General features: G+C 42.6%; 1 protein-coding gene across 2 annotated transcripts; it reads right to left on the reverse strand.

The window, feature by feature from the left end:
• Positions 1-399: 399 nt before the first annotated feature.
• LOC115205988 (HHIP-like protein 1) lies at positions 400-16,259 on the reverse strand. 2 transcript variants are annotated; one of them, XM_029772470.1, is made up of 9 exons: positions 15,729-16,259; positions 10,820-11,466; positions 10,481-10,624; positions 3,878-4,206; positions 3,571-3,697; positions 3,194-3,339; positions 2,709-2,790; positions 2,213-2,295; positions 400-2,087 (listed from the first exon to the last, which is right to left on the reverse strand). In XM_029772470.1, exons 1-9 carry the CDS (start codon positions 16,014-16,016, stop codon positions 961-963), a joined length of 2,973 nt encoding a protein of 990 aa, XP_029628330.1. In that variant the 5' UTR covers positions 16,017-16,259; the 3' UTR covers positions 400-960. The 2 variants fall into 2 exon arrangements, with proteins under 2 accessions (XP_029628330.1, XP_029628331.1); XM_029772471.1 differs by lacking the exon at positions 15,729-16,259 and adding an exon at positions 14,554-14,611.
• Positions 16,260-16,590: the final 331 nt, after the last annotated feature.

Here is a 16,590-nt window from a genome sequence, read left to right on the forward strand (position 1 = left end):
AAGAGAACCTCCATGGTCATCCCTACTGCTTCTGATCTTGCAGTGTGCCCCTGGCTATTGTTAAATAAAAACAAGAAAATTATCCTTTCATGTCGGACTTAGACTTCCCAGTTTCCCATTTACCTTGACCACATGAAACCACCCTTCTCCTTATCATCCAGCATTATGCCGAGTTCAAGTGCTAGTCGGGAACTAGAAATCTTGGATATGTTGACATGCTAACTGGTTAAACGCGGCACATGTATAACTACAACCCATTAGCAAGTCGGACATTTCTGAGTTTCCTAGTTCCGACTAGCATGTGAACGCAGCATTAGTCCTCTGAATAACAGTTACGTTTTATCTGGTTGTCCATGGGTTATGCAATATGCTTGCTTGAGTAGAAATGAGGAGCAAGAATTAAATTGAAATCTCAGTTTATTTGTCTCAATGGCCTTAAAAACAATTTACATACTGTATATAATCAGTCAAATTTTACTATAATAAAGCACACAATGTCCAGCATTTTCCTTACTTATATCATTATTATTATTATTATTTTGACTGACATCACTTCTTCACATGTAGAATTTTTTTAATGAAAAATAAAACATATATAATTATATATATATAGATGTGATTATCAATTCATACAATGTAAAAAATAATAATTTCAACAAAATATATGCCATTTCTTCCAGCAGAGGGCAGTATTGTAAAGTGATACACTTTTTTCTGGAAGGGAGGCAAGCGAAAGAAAGGGATTCTGCCTCTGAAGTACAGTATCAGAAAGTCTAGTCTACAATCAACAATTGTTGTTAATCATCTTGAATTCGCACTGTGTGTGAGTATGTGAGAGGGAGTAGAGGGGTGAGATGTGTCTGACCACAGTTTGTGCCCTGAAGTACAGTACATAGAGGAAGATTCTGTTCATGCACAGGAGAGTAGCAATAAACCCCCAGTCAGACGTCTTTTGGCTCATTATTTATCCTCGTCGTGGTGGTAGCCACACACCACCCCCACATCCTCATCGTGTACACAGTTGTGCTTGCCCACCTTTGCCCGTTTGCAGTCCAGTAACGTCCTCTCTGTGCCTTCACACTCCACATCATCTAGCAGGATACTGCCACTGCCGCCCCCCAACTCCGCCCGTTTAGCCACACGCAGGGCTACAGGGAAGCCTAGTTGCTGGCACACCACCGTAGCCGCTTTACTACTAAACAAGTCATCACACACTGTACCCCACTCCCCCCGTATGTAAATCTCCACCCGCCCACGGTCCGATAGCTGCTCTGCACTGATGAGCCTCACGGACCCAGCCCGGTGCTTCCGGCGCCGCTGCTTCCCAGGTTTGGATCCCCGGTCCTTCTTGTTGACCCGGTTCCTTGTGGAATGGTCTATCTTGTCACTCTGGCCTTTCAGGAGCTTGTCCTGGGCCTTTGAGAGGGTGAAGTTGGGCCTCTGGGTGGTGGGCTTTGTTGAAGCTGTACAGTACATGGGCCTTGGTGTGGTCTGGGGCCGGTTGGTCGTAACCCCTAGTGGTGGGGGTCTGACCGTGTCGTGTGGTTGTGGTCGGGTCAAGGGTCGTGCTGTTGATGGAGAGGGCCTTCTGGCTCCAGTTGTCAACAGTGGTCGGGGCTTCGGGGTAACAGTGGGCCTGGTGTAGGACAACGACGTTCTCTGCCGGGAAAGAGTGGTGGCATGACCTGGCCTGGCCGTCATTACCTGCCTCCATGAGGTGGTCAGGGCAGGTGTAGCGGTACCAGTAGGCCTCTGCTGTATTGAGGTGGGGTTGGAAGGTGTTGCTGCAGGTTTAACAGTAGCCCACGTTGTTAGAGGTTTAATAGTAGCCCTCATCGTTGAAGGTTTCACTGTAGCCCGCGTCGTTAGAGGTTTAATAGTAGCCCTCATCGTTGAAGGTTTCACTGTAGCCCGCGTTGTTGCAGGTTTAGCGGTAGCCTTCAGGGTTGTAGTTGGCGGTCTGTAGGTAGGTCTCGTCGTCGTAGAGCGCATGGTGGTCGGAGGAGTACGGAGCGTGGTAGTAGCTGTTGTTCTAGCCGTAGTAGTGGGCACAGCGGTGGTCATCGGCTTCTTGTCAATGACAAACACTGTAGAAAGGAAGTCAAGCGAGAGAAACAGTCCGTTAGAGCTCGCCAACTGACCGAGATGTGTTGCGCTTTGACTCATGATAGCCTGCAAACACAGAGCAGCGCGTGTTTGTGGTGTCACTTACCCTCCGTCGGGTGGAAGTGAATCAGCTTGCCCTTAATCTTGACAAGAGTGGGCTTGAAGCTGCACTTGCCTGGAGGTGCTCTCCTAGATGGTGAGAGAAATCCATCAAACAATCCATTTGTTCCAATGCTGCTCATGACAACTCTATCTCCTACTAATACAGTATTGTGTGATTGTAATCATACGTTATCATAACCACATGAAAAAACAATTCTATCATAGATAAGCACATTATATTCAGTAAATTGCATTTCAGGGTAAAGGATTTAGCAGATATTCCTTTAGCGTGACAGAGCGATTACATTTGTGATTACATAGTTAAAGTAAGAGATGTACTAAACAAACACAGTAGGATCGAAGACCACATAAATAATTGGATGGACAATAGACATTAGTATATCTGGCAAAGGTATGTCTGTTTTGGGAATCTGCCATTAATTCGAGATGAATTCCCAGAGCCTCCTGGCTGTTGGGACATTGGGGCCCTAGTTTAATACCTGGATGGATCCACTATCTTATAGATCACCCCCGCTCTGGCAGACGCACTGGGAGCTCCCGTTGCCAGGAAGTACAGCTCCCCTAGAAACAAGAGGGAAAAAGGATCTAAGACCCAGCACAAAGATATGCAACACTTTCAAAGTGAAATGAAGACAGACCGTTTCTTTTGAACCCCTTCCCACTCTAATCAGCTTTGAAGTCAGGAATTCTGAACAAGATTGCTTTTTGAAACTTATCTGAAGTTAAAGAGCATGCACTAAGTGGTGCACCACTGGGTTTGAACTGGGTGTTTTATTTCTTTATTGCTGTTCAAAAGCAGCAGACGCTCATCATGAAATAACTCAGAGAAGCAATTTTTCATGGTTGCCTTGGGTGAGTGAATTCACAAGCAGCATGCATCCCCTAATGGCCTTTTCAAGTATGGATCAGTACGAACAAAACACAAAGAGACACAAAAACATGCAAAGCTAGTTGTCAAGGTTACCTGCCTCATCTTCAGCAAAGGAGATTATGTATTTGTAATAGCTGTTGATGAGTTTGGGGAATCGGCACGTCTGGCCTTTTCCCATACAGATCTCCTTGTACTCCCACTTCCTAGTGCTTTGGTTCTCCTTCAGTGACATCAGGCGCCTAGGCAGACAAGGAGTCACTCAGATTGTGCATGTGTCAAGTGAGTTTTAGGGCAAAAAAACTATTGTAATGCTATTGTTTTTATGCATTTGAAACATTTGGATCTTTCAATGTTAAGAACATTTTTCTATCAACTCCTTTTCGAGGCATGACAATCTATGGAACATTTTAAGCATATTATTAATCAGTATAACATTGGATAAATGTAGGTTATGTTGTATAAACACACACCCACTCATAAAATCCCCGAATATGTAGAGGCCATTGAGATTAGGCATCTGGCAACCGCGGTATATGTAGCCTCCAGTGACAGACTTCCCCAGTTTGTGGGGGTAAGCGAAAATAGGCAGGATGTCATCTGAGGAGAAAAAATGTAATACAACAATACATCTCGCTTTGGAAACATGCTGCAAGAATTTTACACTGCTTAAGGGATTTAATAAATATCTGAACCCTTTTCACCAAATAATGAACTGATGCTTGATAGAGAATCAGCCCGCCACTTCTACCAAGCCAGTAGGAGGACTAGCCTACTCACCAAGAGAGGAGTTGCGACACAGCCTGTTGTCATAGCAGGAGAAGCCCTCCTTGGCTCTCCAGCCGTAGTTGCCACCCTTGACGATGAGGTCCACCTCTTCAAACTTGTTCTGCCCCACGTCCCCGCAGAACAGTCGGCCACGGCCCTGCCCAGTGATGGGGTCGCCCCGGTCGATGGAGCAGCGCCACATGTTACGCACCCCGTAGGCATAGATCTCAGGCAGCGAGCCCTTCTCCCCCAGGAAAGGATTGTCCGACGGGATACTGTAGGGGTCCATGTCATCGTTGTTGTCCACATCGAGACGCAGCACCTTGCCCAACAGAGTGGACCTACACACATGGGGTGGAGTTAATTCATAGGAAAATGTATGAGCATTTTAGTGTGTGCTTCTGTCATTGTTTTGTGTGCTTATGTCATTGTTTTTCATTTGTGTTTGTGTATCCAACCTGATCTCAGACCATTTTGTAAATCTGAGACACTCCAGTATGATACAGTGGCTTGCGAAAGTATTCACCCCCTTGTCATTTTTCCTATTTTGTTGCCTTACAACCTGGAATTAAAATATATTTTTTGGGGGGTTTGTGGTTTGTATCATTTGATTTACACAACACTCCGCTGTTGTACAGCAATCTTTAAGTCAAACCACGGATTCTCAATTGGATTGAGGTCTGGGCTTTGACTAGGCCATTGCAAGACATTTAAATGTTTCCCCTCAAACCACTCGAGTGTTGCTTTAGAAGTATGCTTAGGGTCATTGTCCCACTGGAAGATGAACCTCCGTCCCAGTCTCAAATCTCTTGAAGACTGAAACAGGTTTCCCTCAAGAATTTCCGTGTAATTAGCGCCATCCATCAGTCCTTGAATTCTGACCAGTTTCCCAGTCCCTGCCGATGAAAAACAGACCCACAGCATGATGCTGCCACCACCATGCTTCACTGTGGGGATGGTGTTCTTGGGGTGATGAGAGGTGTTGGGTTTGCGCCAGACATAGCGTTTTTCTTGATGGCCAAAAAGCTACATTTTAGTCTCATCTGACCAGACTACCTTCTTCCATGTGTTTGGGGAGTCTCCCACATGCCTTTTGGCGAACACCAAACGTTTTTGCTTATTTTTGTCTTTAAGCAATGGCTTTTGTCTGGCCACTCTTTCGTAAAGCCCAGCTCTGTGGAGTGTACGGCTTAAAGTGGTCTTATGGACAGACACTCCAATCTCCGCTGTGGAGCTTTGCAGCTCCTTCAGGGTTATCTTTGGTCTCTTTGTTGCCTTTCTGATTAATGCCCTCCTTGCCTGATCCGTGAGTTTTAGTGGACGGCCCTCTCTTGGCAGGTTTGTTGTGGTGCCATATTCTTTCCATTTTTTAATAATGGATTTAATGGTGCTCCGTGGGATGTTCAAAGTTTCTAATATTTTTTTATAACCCAACCCTGATCTGTACTTCTCCACAACTTTGTCCCTGACGTGTTTGGAGAGCTCCTTAGTCTTCATGGTGCCGCTCGCTTGTTGGTGCCCTTTTCTTAGAGGTGTTGCAGACACTGGGGCCTTTCAGAACAGGTGTATACATAATGAGATCATGTGACAGATCATGTGACACTTAGATTGCACACAGGTGGACTTTATTTAACTAATTATGTGACTTATGAAGGTATTTGGTTGCACCAGGTCTTATTTATGGGCTTCATAGTAAAGGGGGTGAATACATATGCACGCACCACTTTTCCGTTTAAAATTTAGATTTTATTTTTGAAACAAGTTATTTTTTTAATTTCACTTCACCAATTTAGACTATTTTGTGTATGTCCATTACATGAAATCCAAATAAAAATCAATTTAAATTACAGGTTGTAATGCAACAAAATAGGAAAAATGCCAAGGGGGTGAATACTTTTTCATATGGTATGTATTCAGTTGTTCATCACTCATTTCATGTGGTATGTTACGAATTACAATTTGCATTATATGTTACGAATTTGCAAAACGTACATTATGTTGCGAATTTGCAAAATGTACAATATGTTACGAATTTGCAAAATGTATGGTATATTATGAATTCTAGCTAGGTGGCTAACATTAGCTAGCTGGCTAACATTAGCTAGACTAAGGGGTAGGGTTAAGTTTAGGAGTTGGGTTAAAGGGTTAAGGCTAGGGTTAGGGTTAGCTAAAAGTGTTAGGATTAGGGGAAGGGTTAGCTAACATGCTAAGTAGTTGCAAAGTAGAAAGAAAAGTAGTAAGTATTTGAAAAGTTGCTAATTAGCTAAAATGCTGAAGTTATCCGTGATGAGATTCAAATTCATCATGGACAAGGGTTAGGGTTAGTGTTAGGGGAAGGGTTAGCTAAAAGGGTTAAGGTTGGGGTTAGGGAAAGGGTTAGCTAACATGCTAAGTAGTTGCAAAGTAGTAAGTAGTTGAATTGTTGCTAATTAGCAAAAATGCTGAAGTTGTCCATGATGAGGTTCAAACTCACAACCTTTGGGTTGCTAGACTTTCGCATCATACATATGGCCATACTTCTTGCTTTAAGTAACCATCTGTCTTATGTAGCCATACGAAACATAACATATCATGCTAATTTGAGTGTCCCAGATTTCTGTTTACTATGTTACGTCTAGTCTACGAGACCAGGCTAGTGTATCACAATAGTCATCAAAGACATTTATGTTTAATGATGAATGAGTACGTTATAGATGCACATGACCCTAAAGCATTTTTTGGGGAATGATATTTATGCCTCTGTGACTTTCTACATTTACATTACATTTACATTTAAGTCATTTAGCAGACGCTCTTATCCAGAGCGACTTACAAATTGGTGCATTCACCTTATGATATCCAGTGGAACAACCACTTTACAATAGTGCATCTAAATCTTTTAAGGGGGGGGGTTAGAAGGATTACTTTATCCTATCCTAGGTATTCCTTAAAGAGGTGGGGTTTCAGGTGTCTCCGGAAGGTGGTGATTGACTCCGCTGTCCTGGCGTCGTGAGGGAGTTTGTTCCACCATTGGGGTGCCAGAGCAGCGAACAGTTTTGACTGGGCTGAGCGGGAACTGTACTTCCTCAGAGGTAGGGAGGCGAGCAGGCCAGAGGTGGATGACTTTCTCACTCATCATTATTCACAATTCATTCATGAATAATGGTAACATCCACATTAATGTAGAAGTGTTCAGAAACATATTCTATTCTTATTTACAATAATTATTTCTGTATTATTTACCATTAATTTCTATTGACCACAACATCATCTGAAACACAACCAAAACTAACTGCAAATGCATCCAACAAGGTTGTAGAGTAGACAAAGTTTGATGTAGTCATTGTGTGCTAGGAAAATGGGACCTAATATTAAACATTTTACTATATTTAATACACTATAAGTGAATGTATCCAAATACTTATGACTAAATACATAAAGTGCATAAAGTGCTTGCATTTCTAAACGATAAAACAGATATGTATGAAAATACCCTCAAATAAAAGGTGACATTCTGTACTGTCACCTCATATAAAACATTAAATCTCAAATCCAAAATTCTGTAGTATAGAGCCAAATGAATCGTTTTAGCTTCACTGTCCAGATAAATACGTAGTGGAATTTCTCTCTCTCCAATTTCAATTCAAGGGGCTTTATTGGCATGGGAAACATATGTTGACATTGCCAAAGCAAGTGAAGTAGATAATAAACAATTAAAATGAACAGTAAACATTACACTCACAGAAGTTCCAAAAGAATAAAGACATTACAAATGTCATATTATGTATATATAGTGTTCTCTCTCTCTCTCTCTCTCTCTCTCTCTCTCTCTCTCTCTCTCTCATATATACACATACTATTATGCAGCCCACAGCGTCGCGTCTTGTGTAAATATTAGCCTTGGCAGGTTCCACAACCCTCATATCCCTGGCCTCCCATTCATTGGCTGTCAAGAAACCCTCTGCTCATCTTTCTTCTCCTGCGATGAACTGAAAGGGATGTTTCCACCCGATGGAACTCAATAGAATGCCTTTACCGTAAGTACCGCCCCCGGGGTAAAGCTGTGATGTAAAGATCCCTATTTCCGCATGCATGAATTCTACTATACACTAGAGCTCCCCAACTATATACTAGACATAACCCTCTTCTGAGAATAACGCATAGCAAGGTTTGATTTAGAGCACCTGCTCTTACTGTACGTCTTGCTGCTGTTGAAGATATGAGGATAAGCTCATTGTTATGGCTGGAATCAATCATGCATTTTCCATATTTTTTGTGATTTGTTTGATACTGTTCCATTTATTCCATTCCAGCCATTACAATGAGCCCATCCTCCTATAGCTCCTCCCACCAGCCTCCTCTGCACTACATTTACATCGTAATATTCTGAACAGAGTAGCAGATATTTTACCTCCACTCAGGTCCCTTTTAAAGCTCAACTACACAAGACTGTAGTGATTATCACATGGTACGAAAAGGCCAGACATTGTCCGACAACATCCCCCATAAGTATTACTTTTGACCTGGCACTGCAGGTCCAGACTCTGGCCACTGACCAATACGCTGTGGGGGTGGCACTCACTTAAAACCTGACTGGCAATGTTATGCCCTGTCCTTGCCCATGGTTCAAAATAAAAATGCATTCTAAGACACAGACTGTCCAAAGCTCAGTGATGTTTTTTTCATAATATCACTGTGTGTACAATTCTGCCATTGTGTTATAACTATATAGGCTTTGAGTCATTTCTGAATGGCCCTGTGACACTTTGTAGATTCTGGGCACTGCCAACTCCTGCCCCTGCCAGGAGAAAGCTAAACCTACAGTGCCAAGGCTAATATTGTGAACAACTGTACCGTCTCTGTCTGCATAAATGTACACATAGCGTTGAACTGAATGTTTTTCACGTCAAATGCTCAGGGGTTGAGGTCAAACATGGCGATTCTCTCCCAATGTTGCCAAAGCGTTGGCACCACTGACAAGTACGGTCATAAAATCACACTTTCATGAATAGCTGCTGAGTGGCATCGCTGAAGGTCCTGTATAAATTCAAGTGGAAAACGTTGAGCTTAAATCCATAAATGTGTCACTCCCTCAATGTCTAGAGAAATTTCTAGTCAAAGTTTATAGTAAAAGATTCTTCTACCCTCTGGAGTCAATTAATCTTCTGTAATATTAAACTTGTGACAACTCACACAAAGTTAATCTATGACGTGTATTAGTCAACCATAAATATAATAATTACTAGACATTTACCATGGCAACAGGATTTTCCATTCTTTAAAAAACTTCTTTGGGCTAGGCCCCTTTTTTCTCAATTTCCGCCTGAATTACGTGTCCAAAGAAAAATTCCTGTTGCTCAGGCCCTGAAGCCAGGATATGCATATAAATGGTACCATTGGAAAGAAAACACTTTGAAGTTTGTAGAAATGTTAAAATAATGTAGGAGAATATAACACAATAGATATGGTAGAAGATGGAAAGTATAGGGGCATACTGAATTCTAGCTCCCATTATGCAATTCCTATTGCTTCCACAGGGTGTCAGCAGTCTATGTTCAAGGTTTCATGCTTGTAACTTCCAAAACGAATAAGAAATATCAGTTTTAGTACAGGGACACATTCTTGGAAATTCGTGTTTGGGCGCACCATGAAGACAAGACGCACCTGCTAAAATTGGTTTCCTATTGAACATACTTTTTTCCGTAAGAAATATTATAGTTTGATTACATTTTAGGGAATCTGAGGAGTAAATAGAAATGCATTTTCCCTTGTTGAAACAAAGTTCAGTGGTAGATTTTCAGATTCCTTTCTCTGCAGGTTGAACGAGTGGATTACTCAAATCGATGTCGCCAATTAAAATGACTTTTTGGGATATAAAGAAGGATTTTATCTAACAAAACGACACTACATGTTATAGCTGGACCCTTTGGATGACAAGTCAGAGGAAGATTTTCAAAAAGTAAGTGAATATTTAATCGCTATTTGTGAATTTATGAAACCTGTGCCGGTGGAAAAATATTTTGATGTGGGGTGCAGTTAGATTAACAAGAATTCAAGCTTTCAACCTATATAAGACACTTGTATATACCTAAATGTTTAATATCCATAATTTTTATGATTATTTATTTGAATTGTGCGCCCTCCAGTAGCCCTAATTATAGAATCATGTATCACTATACTATCATATGAGAAGGTCACATAGTGTGAGAGTTGAGTACTACAGTTTACAAACACACTAAAATACGAATTGTGCCTTATGGTCCCTTTACTGTAGCTTAGATCTCTCATGGCATAAAAAAAGATGTCACGCTATAGGTTGAATGTTTTGAACCCTTATTTTTCCTGTATTTTTTTGTCTGTAAATAAGTATAGTTTAAAGAGCCAGCACATCACATTAAGTGTTTCCGTCCTCTACTAGCTCAACTAGCTCAACACTACTGTTTAGGTGTCCTTAGTTGAATGATAACTATATCGTCAACACTTTAAAAATGTATGTCTCTGAAGCGAACATATCATTCTGACCTTCAAAAAACATCAACATGGGGTGAAGGCTAGAAATACACTAAATTATTATATGTCACCCCCTAATTTGTTTCCCCTGAATGTTTTTGAAATGTATAGAGCACAGTGACTCACTTATTCTGGGAGTTCCCAAACTTGCCAAAGGGGTCCCCTGCTCTTCCGCCATCGCCGATGAAGATATAGAGGTAGCCATCGTGCCCGAAGAGAAGTTGGCCCCCGTTGTGGTTCGAGGCAGGTTCCACCACTTCCAAAATAGTTCTACAAAGAAAACCACTCATGACTAAACATCACTAAATTAGAAATCTGATAGGATGAGTGTAGTTGCAGATCTCTATTTCAAATCTGCTGGTTCGTACAGATTTGTTTCAAAATGTCAAATGCATTCATGTGAATGGAGCCGATGACACCACAGGTTCTGATTCAGTCCATGCCATTTGGTGATACTTCTCTTACCTCTCTGAGGAGTGGTTTAGTTGGTTCATATCATCAGCGGACAGTGTAAACTCACTAATGCGGATCCTCTCCTCCTTCTTCACAGACACAGAGTAGTAGACATAGGCCTTCCGCACCACCGTGAAGTGCGGGTGGAGGGCCATGCAGAGGAAGCCTCTCTCATCCCCCGCCCAGAGCGAGGTGAGCACTGCCTTGGTCAGGTTGAGGAAGGGCCGGTCAATACGGGAGCCATTGGCCAGGTATGCCCACACATAGCCCAGCTGCTCGGCCACAAAGAAGCGGTGGGTCCCGTCATCGGCATGGACCATTGCCACCGGGTTCCTCAGGCCGTTGGCCACCTCCTGCAGACACAGCTGCAGGCAGCCCTCGGGGTCCGCCCGAACATCTCCCAGGTTGGCATTGAGCTTGTCGTCGGAGAGCACGTTGGGGTAGCAGTACTCCCTGTCTTTGAGTTCCAGGAAGTTACAAAACTTATTGCGGTCCTCCTCTATGCCCGCCGTGGCGTTGTTGTCGGTGAGCAGGCTAATGGTGTAGCGGCACTGGTGCCAGAACTCAGAGCAGTAGTCTCCGCACAGGCCTGGCAGCTCCCTCATGGGCGTGTTGGCATCCTCAGCATCATACAGGTGGGCAGAGTAGGGAGAGCACTCCTGTAAGGATAAGGAAACCTTATTTGAAAAGGTTTGGGGCTCGGACGACACACGCTTATGAGCAAAACTTCATGATCAGTAGACCTACATTATCGGCTGATAATGAGCTACCACTTAAGCTGTAGGCTATAGCCACTTGATTTGTGTAATGTCGTATATAATCTTCAAAAGTATAGTCCACAGGTTAATACTATGCCATGTCTGTTCATGATACTGTGCAGCTATTTTCACGATGTACTCTCCCTAAGCTTGAAAACATTTGTAATTCAGCACGTCATCTTCTCATCCCAGTACTAACCAGATCAGCTAGTAATAACTATTCTAGAAATAAATAAGGCCTGTTTAAATGCATCTTGGAACGTCCAATCCCTTATTAAGTCAAAGACACAAAATTACACTCATTTTGACACTGGTAAACCGTTGGGACAATTATGCAAAACAAATAAACCACTGTAATGACTGGTACTGAAAAAGACAATTCAGTTACAAAGACTCAGATTAATGATATAGAATATATACGATTCCAAGTCTAAGGCAAAGTGGGCATAATGTGTTCTGGAGTTCTGAGTTTTTTTTTACTTCTTTATATTTAAATCTGGGATATGCTCTCTCAAAGGTATCGTCAAACCACTGCTCAAAAACTCAACATCAAAGCTTTTAACATCAACAGCACTGGCCAACTCTGGGCTGAAATCCTTTGCTGACCATAAATTGTTAGGTGGATTATGCAGTCACATGATTGTCAGGCAGTGACGTAAACAAAAATTGGGCAATCTGGAGGTGGTATGTGTTATGCACAGCCACACTATGTGTCTGAGTTGGAGGTACAGTAAAAGGTAAGAGCGGACAAATGTGGGCATATAGCCACTAAAAAGAACATAAAAGCATGCATGACATGCCTTGATTATATACAAAATGTAAGATATATCACATCATAGCACCTTGGGGTAAATGTTTATTTTTTACTTACATCATTTCTGTTAGATCTTAAAATATCTAGATTTGGCTCTTGAGGGGTTCACTTGTTTCTGCAGATCTTAAATAGTTTCCCAGATGTCTCCCAGCAGGGTGCCACCCCTTTCAAGTCTTTACAAACAAACCCAGCCATGCTGAGTCCCATTTCCTTTGTACATGTAATGGAACTATCCAGAGAAATTGTATCAAAAGAGCCCAGTGTTCAGTGAAGCTAAGTAAAGCAGGATTGATATCATGCCATGCCTATTTGGTTAAATTGCATCCCAAGGTGAAAAAGGGAATCTGAGTCTGAATGTAAGATGCTATTGAACTACACCAAACATACAGTGGCTTGCGAATTTATTCACCCCCCTTGGCATTTTTCCTATTTTGTTGCCTTTCAACCTGGAATTAAAATAGATTTTTTGGGGGGAGTTGTATCATTTGATTTACACAACATGCCTACCACTTTGAAGATGCAAAATGTTTTTTATTGTGAAAAACAAAAAAAAACAGAAAACTTGAGCGTGCATAACTATTCACCACCCCAAAAGTCAATACTTTGTAGAGCCACCTTTTGCAGCAACTACAGCTGCAAGTCTCTTGGGGTATGTCTCTGTAAACTTGGCACATCTAGCCACTGGGATTTTTGCCATTCTTCAAGGCAAAACTGCTCCAGCTCCTTCAAGTTGGATGGGTTCCACTGGTATACAGTAATCTTTAAGTCATACCACATATTCTCAATTTGAGTGAGGTCTGGGCTTTATTGCCCCTCTGATTAATGCCCTCCTTGCTTGGTCCGTAAGTTTTGGTGGGCGGCCCTCTCATGGCAGGTTTGTTGTGGTACCATATTCTTTCCATTTTTTAATAATGGTGCTCCGTAGGATATTCAAAGCTTCAGGTATTTTTTATAACCCAACTCTCATCTGTACTTCTCCACAACTTTGTCCCTGGCCTGTTTGGCGAGCTCCTTGGTCTTCATGGTGTCGCTTGCTTGGTGGTGTTGCAGACTCTGGGGCCTTTCAGAACAGGTGTATATATACTGAGATCATGGGACACCTAGATAGCACACAGGTGGAGTTTATTTAATTGTGACTTCTGAAGGTAATTGGTTGCACCAGATCTTATTTAAGGGCATCATAGCAAAGGGGGTGAATACATATGCACCACCACTTTTCCATTTTAAATTTTTTCATTTATTTTTTAAACAAATCCATTTTTTAAATTTCACTTCACCAATTTTGACTATTTTGTGTATGTCCATTACATAAAATCCAAATAAAAATCAATTTAAATTACAGGTTATAATGCAACAAAATAGGAAAAACGCCAAAAACGAATATTTTGCAAGGCACTGTAGACACAAACCTCTAGGTGGCAATTACCCTTCTATGACCGTCTGTAATAAACATTCCAGTGCTACCCTTAACCATATAATTTATTGTGTAATTCAGCCCAAAATCAACAGGGCCAAGTTTTTCAAAAATGTTAAATGCATATAGAAAAATTCAATGCATATAAAATACAATGAGCAGAACGGGAGTCCACATTCAAGTCAATGATTTGACAGTTCTAGCCATTCTATTTCTATACATGTAATCCTAATCCAGATAGATAACTTTTGAAAAACTGCACCCTGGTCATTGTTCTTTGCCCTGTTTCATCTCATTTTATCAAATGGGTGTTGACTCCTCTGGCCTCTACTGTAGGCAGCCCTGATAATGCAGTCACTTAGCCAACTATAACGTTCTGTTTAAATCCTTTGGAAATACTGTAATTTAGGCCGGCGTTGGATGAGATAGGGAGCTCCGACAACAGCAATCCGTCAAACTTAAATCCATGTGCCTTTTGTTCACAGAAATGGCAACCAGATGTGGTGTTAGAATTTGTACAGTGTAGCGTGGAAACAATCCTAGACTAGCACACCCACAAACACTGTGATTGTAAACAAGGTTAACTACACAGTGCAAGGTGAGCTGGTAGGGTTAAAGCTGTGTGTGTTGGTTTCCTTTCCTCCATAAGTCACCAAAGTCAACATAAATACACTCAAAGAACACTCTAAAAAGGCCCTCCTTCCAAAAGGGGTGGGCGGTAATGAGAGAGTGCACATGTACCACATCGTATAGGACAAACCTTCAGAGTTCCACGTTGCCATGATCAATGTAAATGTGAGACTTATCAGCTTCCAACGTTGGGAGGGAGGTATTGGATAGGCTATATTGAGTTAAATGGTTGACATCAATGATACTAATGGTTTTTATCCCAATAGTCAGCCTTAATCCCACCACAAGTAGAAGTTGTAGTTCCTTCAACTACTTCGGCTGGATTCAACTCCTCACCTCCATCTCCCTCCTGCCCTCCCTCCCTCCAGTGAAAATATGATACTGTATATCCTGTTCAGTGGCCAGACAGGAAATCAATGTTTCGCTGGTGGTCAGTGGACCTCTTGACAGATCACAAGCAGCCCCCTGTATCTACGATAACTGTTCGGACAAAGGGCATCATTGAACAGAGTTTACCCTGGCTAAGTGGCCGTAGGCATTGGGTCTCCAGCCACTGACCACACTGCCTGTATCTCAGCATGGCTGATAGGAGAGCTGAGAGCCGAGCACAACAGCTCACTTCCACCAACGGAGGCTGCTGCGGGGAGGACGACTCATAATAATGGCTGGAACGGAGTAAATGGAATGGCATCAAACACATGGAAACCATGTATTTGATACCATTCCACTAATTCCAGCCATTCCCACCATCCCGTCCTCCCCAGCTAAGGTGCCACCAACCTCCTGTGACTTCCACTGGATCCAAAACCAAACAAAGCTGAGGACACATTCACATGGGCTGCGATTCTCATCATTGGAGAGGAGAACCAAGCCATCCATTTACAGTAGTAATGTTGTGGTACTGTGGTTCAGGACCCAAAATCCACCATTGTTAACAGTGCTGTCGTATCTCATGCTCGAACAGTCAAGTCAAGGTCTTCCATAATACCTCCAACTATAATTTGTTCCAATCTACAGCACGTACATTTGGAAAGGCCTGGGGTATGTCATTATCATGATGTCCACGTACATTTCAGCAGTGCAGGGGTGTACAAATCTAAATGAAATATAGTTTCATGAAATGTGATAGCTTAATCTGTATACATTTTTTTATGTCCTGTGATGAATTAGAATTTTATAACAAGTGAAAAGGTTTTAAAGCCATGCAAGAAGATAATCCATTCTACAAATATCCTGCAATTTTGTGGACTGTTTAAGATAAGGAGTCATTAGCTAACATCTGACTACTAACAGACTTCAATTTACCTGACAGAGGATGGTGCGTATGTATTTCGCACAGGTCACGTAACCCGAGTAGTCAAAGTAGTCCATGATCTTGTAGAAGTTCTGGGAGATCTTGTCATCTTTCTCCAGGTCACAGCAACCAAACTTGGCGTACTCCTTACAGAAGACCAGAGGCTCCCGTGGCTGGAAGGGGGGCTTGTAATCCAAGCACTGGGGGTGTGTGTTCCCATGTCGGGGTGCGAGTAGGACCAGTAGGACCAACAGCCACCGGGACAGCAGCTCAACTACCTTTACACTTACCCCGCTCATAGCAATGGTAGTTCACCCTGCCACCTGTAGGGCTAAGTAATGGAGTGATGCAGAATTCCAAGTGTATAGTGGTGATTCTGTCCCTTCCCCCTGGTGCTTGACTGTTGGAGAGCCTTCCTATGTTTGCTCTGGACATGTGCTCTTTTGTGGGACAAAAAACGAACGGTGGTGGAGAGCAACAGGCCCTTTCATTCAGCAGTCAGCCCCGGCCAGCCACGCTGCTTCCACTCTCCACTCAGATCCTATTCCCATCCCTCCCTCTGCTCCCTCCCTCTGCTCCCTCCTCCCCTTACTCTCCCTCGCTCTCTGTCTGTCCTCCACAGACACATGGCATTCTTTCCCATTGCAGCCTGTCTATATCACCCTGCTGCAGCTCCCCTCCCCCTCGACATACTCCGCCTTTTCTCTACTTCCCACACACCTCTCTACCCTGCCTCACTGAGGGGAATAGACTAGGGGTGTGTGTGGTTGAATAACTCAGGACCTTGTGCTGAAAGAGGAGAGCAATGGATCCTCCACACACCACAAACAATGGCATAGCCTATACGAAACAGTATGTATACGATGAAGTACA

Source organism: Salmo trutta, chromosome 13, assembly GCF_901001165.1.
Source record: "Salmo trutta chromosome 13, fSalTru1.1, whole genome shotgun sequence".
NCBI classification, from domain to species: Eukaryota; Metazoa; Chordata; class Actinopteri; order Salmoniformes; family Salmonidae; genus Salmo; species Salmo trutta.

Coding starts and splice junctions, on each gene's coding strand:
- LOC115205988 (XM_029772470.1), bottom strand. CDS start 16,016: ATGAGCGGGGTAAGTGTAAAGGTAGTTGAGCTGCTGTCCCGGTGGCTG. Junction 4,207..10,480: donor TTTGGGAACTCCCAGAATAA/GTGAGTCACTGT, acceptor CCATGTGTGTAG/GTCCACTCTGTTGGGCAAGG. Junction 3,340..3,570: donor TTCGGGGATTTTATGAGTGG/GTGTGTGTTTAT, acceptor TTGTCTGCCTAG/GCGCCTGATGTCACTGAAGG.